General features: G+C 40.3%; 2 protein-coding genes across 2 annotated transcripts; one reads left to right on the plus strand and one right to left on the minus strand.

Moving 5' to 3' along the window:
* The first annotated feature begins 87 nt into the window (after nt 1-87).
* Nucleotides 88-4,013, plus strand: LOC109466620 (coiled-coil domain-containing protein 61-like). The gene is made up of 6 exons (XM_019764351.1): nt 88-114; nt 321-457; nt 808-1,796; nt 2,136-2,261; nt 2,714-2,866; nt 3,144-4,013. The coding sequence occupies exons 2-6, from the start codon at nt 359-361 to the stop codon at nt 3,403-3,405; spliced, it is 1,629 nt and encodes a 542-aa protein (XP_019619910.1). The 5' UTR covers nt 88-114; nt 321-358; the 3' UTR covers nt 3,406-4,013.
* A 1,279-nt stretch (nt 4,014-5,292) lies between these two features.
* Nucleotides 5,293-8,416, minus strand: LOC109466622 (ankyrin repeat domain-containing protein 29-like). Its single transcript, XM_019764352.1, has 7 exons — nt 8,387-8,416; nt 7,924-8,010; nt 7,394-7,498; nt 6,863-6,964; nt 6,323-6,421; nt 5,861-5,965; nt 5,293-5,406 (listed from the first exon to the last, which is right to left on the minus strand). The coding sequence occupies exons 1-7, from the start codon at nt 8,414-8,416 to the stop codon at nt 5,293-5,295; spliced, it is 642 nt and encodes a 213-aa protein (XP_019619911.1).
* Nucleotides 8,417-9,297: the final 881 nt, after the last annotated feature.

Consider the following 9,297-nt stretch of genomic DNA (forward strand, 5'->3'; position numbering starts at 1 on the left):
TCATATCGTACTGCGCATATTTTCTACTCTCTGAAGTTGTCACCCCTCCATCGTTGCCTCTTTGGAACAGCCCGTCATGTTAGACCATTCAAACATGGCGACGGTTGGCAAGCGGTAGGTTTGAACTGTCTTTCTTTGCTAAAAGTAAATACAAGCGATACAGGCACTTTCTGCTAACCATCGACAACGGAATAAAGTAACGAAATGATTTTGAGGTAACGAACAACAGGATACAGCTAACTGTGAAGTGAAATTTGTGAAGATACTGAAGACAAATTTCTAGAGGGTTGTTTACCAACTCGGAACACCTACTACCACAGGATTTGAGCAACGGTAGACACCAAACAGAGATTAGACGATGGGTGAGGAGACCAGTATGGTGGCGAGCTACTCCTTTCGAGGGGCGGAGTTCACGGTGACCATGAACGTGACCGGAGGTGACCATCTGGCCGTGGAGGTATGTACTTTCATGTAAGAATATGACCACGTAAAAGTGTAAAGAAATGAGTCTAGTAATAAGTCACCAAGTCATAAATACCTAGACAACTGGAAACTGTTCTAAATCTAATCTAAGTGTACAGAAAATAGTTCCGATCCATCAGGTTGGTAAAGTATAGGATATAGGATACAGGAGTTTTCTTTTTACACAACCAAGATTTCCGACCTATGTGCTTACGATTGGGTGTCCTTCAGTCAGAAGCTCTGAGGAAGGTGTCTGAAACACTGAAAGAAAACACCTGTATCCTGTTCTAAGTGTATTTTGAAATTAAAGGTGCATGTGAATAAACCATAATTTCTCACTTACAGGTACAGGACAAACTGACAGCTGACCAGTGGGCAGGCACCTTCAGTAGTTCCTACCTAGAAGACCTCACACACAAGACAGGCAACTACAAGTCCTTCCCCATCTTTGTCAACATGTTGGAGTCTGCCCTCACACAGACCTGCGACAGTGTCACCCTTGACCTACTGACCTACACCGACCTTGAGACGCTGCGGGGTAAGAAGGGTTTCGCAGGAACCAAACCGTTGCCTGCGTCACACGTCGGTGTGCTTACCACAAAGCGATATCTAATCCTTACATACACAGTGGAGTTTGACAGGATCCACTACCCTCTTCCACTACCTTACGTGGGCAAACCAGACCCTGCTGTCTTACAAGAAACCATCCGTAGACTCACAGAAGAAGTCAGCAGGCTGACGACACAGGGAAACCAAGATCAGAAGAGTACTGTCGAATACAGGAAGCTGCGTAAGGCTTACAGCACCTTACTGAAGGAAAAAGAACAGGTCGAGCAGGATTTTGTACAGTTCAGACGGGACCTGGACTCTGCCGCAAAGGGCAACCCCGCTAAGGAAATCCGGGTCCTGAAGCAGGTTGTCAAGAATCTGGAACAGGAACTGCTAAAGGAGAGATCCCGACACCAGCGCTCAGCCAACAAGAAATCTCAAGCTTATAAAGAGCTGCAAGAAGAGTTGGAGGAGCTCCGAGCTACAGAGAGGAATCTTAGAGTTAGAGTCAAGAGCCTGACCAATGAGCTGGCGGTTTACAAGAGGGGGCAGCGAGACCAGTCTACCTCGCGGGACAGAATACGCGACCGATCGCTGTCCCGCGACCGTAGCGGACTCGCAGCACCCAACCGCTCGAGACTCCGAGATCGACCGTCGTCCCGAGAAAGGTCGTTATCCCGAGACCGTAACGGACCGGCTATCCGGTCACGCTCTAATTCCAGAGAGCGGAGCTACCGGTCGTACTCGGACATCAAAACGCCATCTCCGATCGGGGGCAGACCCAGGTTTGTTTGTTTGTTTGTTTGTTTGTTTGTTTGTTTGTTAGCATATAAACAAAGTATTAAATTAAACAGAACAAAAGGAGATGTGCGGGAGAACATAAAAAGCCATTATGGCCTGTCTGCAATTTCCCCCCGACAACATTAATTCTATGACACATTAATTATTACAGTGTACAAAATACTTTTTTGACATAACATATAATAATTAACTTCACAACATACATGTATAATGATTATTATTATTAGATAAGAGCAAACAATAATGAAGTAACACAATATGATGGATAAAAAGGATATGACGGCCATATTTCAATAATGTTGTAAATGCGATTTTTGAATCAGGTTTGACCCCACCGCGTACGTTAAGAGACAGAACCAAAAGAAACAACAGTCTGCAGAGAAGAGAAAACGAGAGACACGATCCATGGTGAGAACAGGAGGCACACCTGCAGAAAGAGGTCGAACCAGGTCAGTGTGAGAAATATCTAACTTCTAAGCAGATCATACGGTGGCATTTAGACAGTATACATTGGCCAGAGGAGTTTCCATTAGCCACTCCTCTGCCTTGCCATGGTATGATCTGCTTGGAGATTAATAAAAACCCACCTGCATTTTGCAGAGGCATTTTCAATATTGCAGAAGAAAAATAAATGAAGCAACCTGCAATATTTTTGACTGAAAAAAATCAGGCTAGGTGTTCAATTTATTTATGGTGTTGCCATGATAGTTGCTTAAGAGCTTTTATGAAATACTATTTACTCCACAATAAAAGTAGTAATTTAGTAAAATGGCATGTATAATGCAATTTTGTATGCGACATGGGTTTAGGTCCAGACTAATATATATACTCGAGTAAGTGTACATTTACAGAAAGTATCTCCGAATAAAAGAACAAAATTTTGACATTCCTACCTTTTCAGGTCCAGACAGCGGCCTCCTATGAGGGAGAGAAATCGTTCGACCTCAGTGGGCAGTACAGGTAGCGTGGGCCGGAACAGAAGTCGAAGGTCATCGGCAGGGTCCATTTCTGACGTAGGGGTGCTGTCAGACAACGAGGAACCTTCGAGGACCAGGTTTGTTTAATATTTGTTCATTAGATCTCGATTAGTTTGTACAGAATAGCTAATAGACACAATACAAGTCTTCCTGGAGTCATGTTACACATGCAAACACTAAACCAAGCTACATATTTGTCTACATACACCTACAGGCTAAACATAACTTAACTACAACATGGTAAGACTACAAGTTGTGCTGAGAGGTCAGAGGTCTTAATTCTAGAATCTGATGTATTTTATTCATGTATTTAAAAATTCATATTTACACTTTGCCATTACCTCTACCACCAAGGTTGAGGGGAGTCCTGAAGAAGCGCAAACCGCCAAGCAGTTCTTCTTACCTGTGGACCACACCGGAGGGTCCTGAGAACCGTAAGAGACTGTCCAGTACCCCGGCCGCTAGTTCAGCTGGTAGGAAGAGGTCGGCAGGAGTTCGTAAGGTCAGCGGCGGTGGGGGCTATCACGATCGGTCAGCGGAGATGGCGGAGATCGACGCGCGACTGAGCGCTCTGCAACAGTACATGCAGAGTAGCCTGGCTACACAGGACTATTAGGGCTGCAGTAGCCTGGCTACACAGGACTATTAGGGCTGCAGTAGCCTGGCTACACAGGACTACCGGTATTAGGGGATACAGACAGGGGATACATACAGAGTAGCCTTACCCTGGAATCCATCCCTACAAGCTATTTGCTGGTTATACATGTAGTTAGCAAATGTATGATTCAAGGCTAGAGTAGCCTGGCTACACAGGGCTATTAGGGCTGCAGTACATGTAGATCTAGAGTATCCTGGCTACACAGAACTTTCAAGGCTGAAACTTAGTAACCTGACTATTGAGCGCAAATTGCCAGACTGAAATGTACTTCTAGACTGAGTTCATATGTGAGTGAGTTATACTGAAAATACTGTAACTTGCATCTTAGAGCCAGCTTATCATTTTATTTTATTTTGTATTGTGTGTACTGCTGCTGAGGAAAAGATTCATAATATTGTCGTATTGTTGTCTGCAGACAATCTTATCTTGATGTGAATGTCTGGATCAAAAGTTACAATCTTTAACTGCCAACTATATGGAACAATCCACTGTGTAAGTAATGAGCATGATGGTTTTATGTATAATCAAAAAGTCATGTACCCTCAGGCAGCTTTAAATATTTTATGGTGGAATTAAACTTTAGATAATCAATAAAGAGTCATGATTCTTGTCTTGTTCAACAACTACCCACTCCTGTGTTAAAAGATAATTATGTTTTTTTTTGGACTATGTAGCTATAACTTAATTTCATATATTGTAGCTTATGTAAGTTCTAGGCATGCAGTCAGTCTCCTGTAAATACTAAAATTACATTGAGTAGTAGTACACAGTAGACGGTTGAGTACTTATCATTGTTTTGTCCTAAGGGCAACTTTGCAGACCTTGCAAACTAGAGAACTGTGTTTCTCTTCATCAAGGGTCTTTTATAAGCAACATCGATAAAATTTTCTTGTATGATTGTCAATAATGTTCTCAAATAGTTGTCTGTAAGGAAAGATGTTGTATCGATATAACTTGTACAAGGATGTATCTGAAAATTTTCTCTCATGGTCAGCCCTGTATAATAATATGTACCAGTAGTGATGTACAATGTATATCTGTTACTGATGAAATTTTTATGTTGGTTGATTAAATTGTGGATAATTAATATATTCTTCTATACATAGGAGAAAAGCTTTCTCTGTGACACAGCTATATGTCTTTATTTATGACATCTTCAGATTATTTTTACACAGCAATAACTTTGGTAACAAAGCAATGGTGCAACAAAACAGAAAATCTACACAATGGGTAGCATGTTGGCAGAATGTACTGCACCTATGATTTTTCACGGTTTTCAATAAATGTTTGGTCAACATTACATCTGTTTTGCCCTTTGTGGACAATGTTTTTTCCAACACAACATTTGAAAACGAGATGGTGTTCCGAAGTGCCATGAACAATACATTACAATTATCATATTTTGTGCAGGTGCATTATGTTCTGCCAGAGTGCTTCTACAGGTATAACTAACGAAATGAAGGAAATAATTCAGGGGTAATATCTTACTATATATGCATCTGTAGGCATTATCAGCACCAGACTTTAACAAACTTGAAGCTCAAGTTTAAACTTGATAAATAAATATTGCTTTATAGGGAAGGTGTCACCTTAGCTTCCTAACACTGCTACCAATTCGACAACATGAGCTGGGTATAAAAATTTGTCATCTTATAAATAGATCTAGTTTCTTTGGTAAAAATTTTTTTTGTACCAGACTACTCTTGTGCATGCATCTCATAACAGATTGAGTGTAACGTAACAAAACTAGGCCCAAAGGTGAACATAATCCAGTACGAGTATAACATCTATCAGTCAGCATACATATAGTATATAATCCAGATTTAAGTATTGCTCTAACAGGGGTTACAGGAAGCCCAGTGCCTCGGCTGGCCGTCTGTCTGCTCCAGCCTTCTCCAGGATGTTGACCACCATGTGCTGACCAAACTGGGCAGCCGCACAGATGGGCGTGGCACCACCCTGGGTTTGAGAGAGACATTCATGTTTATTATTTCTGAAAATAATTTCCTCAGTTTTTTTTTTTGTTGCTAGTTATTTCATCAGGTTGATAGAATTGGGATTTTCTTACACACGTCACAACCACTGATTCTTCCTACCTTAACACATTTGCTAAGTCTCAATTTACCATTTGGTAGCATGTTGGCATAACCCTTAAACGTACATGTACTGCACCTATGCAAAATCTGGATTACATTTTTGTATGATGTTTGGTCAACGTTGCATCAGAATTTCGCCGGTTCAGACCATATCTTTTTAAACACATTGTCAACATTTAAAAGCTTATAGAGTGTCATCCTTAAATTTGCAGAAGTGCTGTTTGTGCACATCAATAAATTACAATTTTACATTGGTGGACCTGTACATTCTGCTGACATACTCCATGTAGTACTAAGTAACTAGCATTAATTCTCACCTCTCTCTTTGATGCAGCGTTGATGTTTGCCCCCAGCTTGATGAGCAGCCGAACCATGTCAGAGTACCCAAACTTGGCAGCTGTGAACAGAGGGGTGATTCCTTCCTGCAGAGAGAAAACCAAACAGACAGTAATTACTCGGAAGATCTTTTTAGAATACCATAATTTTTTCCCTAAAAAGGGGCTTGATATTCTAACAGGCATTAAAGGCTGCAGTGAGCTGGAAAGAGAAATTAAATATATATGATATGCCAGGGAGTTAATCTGCTAAAACTAAAAGGAGTACAGTTTGTGGCAATGAATGAAGAATGGCAACTGTTTATTCTTTTTTTCCTTATTTATGCACATTATCTTCATTGTATACGTACTTAGTCTTGAAATCAAATATATAATAGGTTAACTCACTATCCGGTTTATCGTCAGTTTACCAGATTTACTAGACTAAGTACATAAATTATTTACCTTCCACCTTTGGTTGACATTGACCCCAGCATCCACTAAGGTCATGACCATCTCCATGTTGTTCTTGATCACAGCTATGTGAAGGGGAGGGGCGACATCCTGTAAGCAGAGTACACTGTTAGTCAGAAATACCATGGTGACCCTAATCAATCTAAGGCTACAATGCACAAGCGTTTAATCAAATCTGGCCTATCCAATAAACTTGCTTTAAAAAAATTAGAGGTACATGTAATTTTTTTCTGCACAAATTTAACTTGTAAGTTCTCACTAGGCTGTTTGAGCGTATGGACTCCTGAAATTCAAAATTGTTTGAGTAACAAAGCAGCCCAGTGTGTTAATTGACTTATCATTGCTGATGACCTACCGTAACATTTGGGGCTATCATAAGATGCCTCCCTATACCTGTTTTTTTTTTTTTAATTTAATTTTTTTGCCTTTTTCTGAAAAAAAATCAAGAACCAACACTAAATTGGTGTGGCCTAATTTTTGCTGGTGACAGGAAATATACAGAATTCAACCAGCCGCTAATAAAAGTCTCACCCCATCTCTCGGAGTCTCTGAGTCTGCTCCTGCTTCTATCAAAGCCAGCGCAGCTTCATTCTTACCGTACTGGGCAGCAGCACACAGGGGGGTGGCTCCGTCCTGGAACAGAAGCACAACAAGGATGTCAGCAGAACATACGTACTGTGCCTGCCAGAACCTCATTACGTATTGTGCATAGCAATAATCGGTAGAACATTTCGTTTAAGTTCATACGATCAACAACTGGAAAAGTTCTAAATGCAACGTTGACATCTGACAAAAACCATGAAAGCAGGTACAGTAAGTTCTCCTGGCATTCTACCCATATTGTATAGACTGGCTCGATCTTGAAACAGAAACATTACCTAATATGACCTGCAGAAAAGTCACTGAGTGTGCAGAATGTTGCTGTGAAAACAGGACTTCTTTGAAGAAGAAATGTTACTCAATCATTTTTCAGTCTATCAAACAGTATCTAGCACAAAAAATAAGTTCAAAGTAACATTGTTTTACAGGCTAGTGTAAAGTATTAAGTCATGATGATTTTACCTTTTTTGCCAGGTTGATGTCTGCACCCCCGCTACTGATCAGCACGTTGATGGCCTTCAGATTTCCGCACTGGGCAGCAATGTACAGGGGGGTGGACCCAGTATCCTAGGGGTTCAAGGAAAATTCAAATTATGATTATCATAGTACACTATATCCATGAAAAATGGAGATATTCTTTTTGGAATGTCTGTGTGTGTGTGTGTGTGTGTGTGTGTGTGTGTGTGTGTGTGTGTGTGTGCTGTGTCGGTGTGTGTGTGTGTGTGTGTGTGTGTGTGTGTGTGTGTGTGTGTGTGTGTGTGTGTGTGTGTGCATGCGTGCGTGTGTGTCTGACTGTTTCCACATGGAACGTGGTCTGAGAAAAATAGAGATATTTGCGGAAGTATACGTTCACAGTGACAGCTGGTGCAGAAAAAGACAATCATCAAATTGTTGAAATGATAAGTTTGCGGTACAAATTCTGAATTACCGCAAAAACCGTGAACATAAAAGTACCACAAAAAATTGTGAATTACAGTATAATTTGTACATACTGGGTCCTGTTGGTTAACATCCTCTCCCATGGCTAACAACATGGACACTTTCATTTCATCATCGTCAAATGCAGCATCCCACAATCGCTGGCAGAAAAGAAGAAAAAGACTGTCAATATTCCAACAACCCAATTAAACTGTATAGTTAAAGGTAGCCAGGGGTTTCAGAACATAGGGACAATGTATTGGACAATGGCCTGGGGGATTCTAATTATTAGGACACGACAAGTCTCTTGTTGTGTCAGCAAATGAAACTACTACTACTGTAACAGTTCTTAGGTGACAGAGAAAATATGGCAGCTACAAAATCCTAAAATAACATAGTATTACAGACATCATTTACATGAGAAAAAAAACTGTTATGCAACCGTAGCAGACTGCTTCATAGTCATAATCCATACAAAAATGCTGACCAGATAGTTACATTTTAATGAAATAATGTATAATTATGACTGTAACTTACTAGGAATGGTTCGTCTGTCTTCTCTCCCATCTGTGATAAATTACACTCGGAAAGCTCAATCTATAGACCTGTAAAAAAGACAAGAAAACTTAGTGAAAACAATCATAACTAATAGTGAAAACAAATTATGCCATCTCTGAGTCAATACTTTATAGACTTTTCAGAAAATGTGCTCAGGAACAAGTACATGGGTGCTGTACACACACACGGTGCTCAATTCTTTCAAGGACCAGGAATATGTACCAAAACAATCCAAATCCAGTCTATGGACTGCCACATGGATCAGTTTTAATGGGGAGAAAACACACTGGTTGGTTCTGGCACACCTGCATGATTCAACATTCCTGCAAGGTTGAGTGAACAATCACAAAAACTACACCCCATACACGTAATATCTAGCTTGGGGCAAGAGGCTTGGGTGTATTCAGGCAAATGAAGTTGAGCTGGTAAAAATCCCATACTCTTTATGTACAAAAAGTATAGAAAGAACACTATAAAACTCTTAGACACCAATACTATTAGTTAAAAACACTCACCTGTGTGGATAAATACTGGTAAGAGTCTTGTAAGTTTCTTTGGTTGCACAGATCTTTAACAGCCTTGGGCAGAGATTCACTGTTAAAACCGGTTCTACAACACTGGGTCACCACAAGGTTTCATCATAACAAGTGTGGGTGTGAAGTATACAATCATACAGTGCACAAATGTCACTAAGCTTTACACGTCACAAATGGTTACTGACAAAATGATTACACCCTTCTTCAGATTGAACAAAATTTCAGTTAAAAAAACGAGATAAAAGAAGCCCAGAAAACCTATAGAAAAGCTGTTTATTCACAATATCTGTACAGTAATTATCAATCAGTTTGAAATTCATTCTGTTTGCAAAATACACAGTCACATATTAGACT

Source organism: Branchiostoma belcheri, unplaced genomic scaffold (genome assembly GCF_001625305.1).
Source record: "Branchiostoma belcheri isolate BF01 breed outbred unplaced genomic scaffold, Haploidv18h27 scaffold17, whole genome shotgun sequence".
Lineage (NCBI taxonomy): Eukaryota > Metazoa > Chordata > Leptocardii > Amphioxiformes > Branchiostomatidae > Branchiostoma > Branchiostoma belcheri.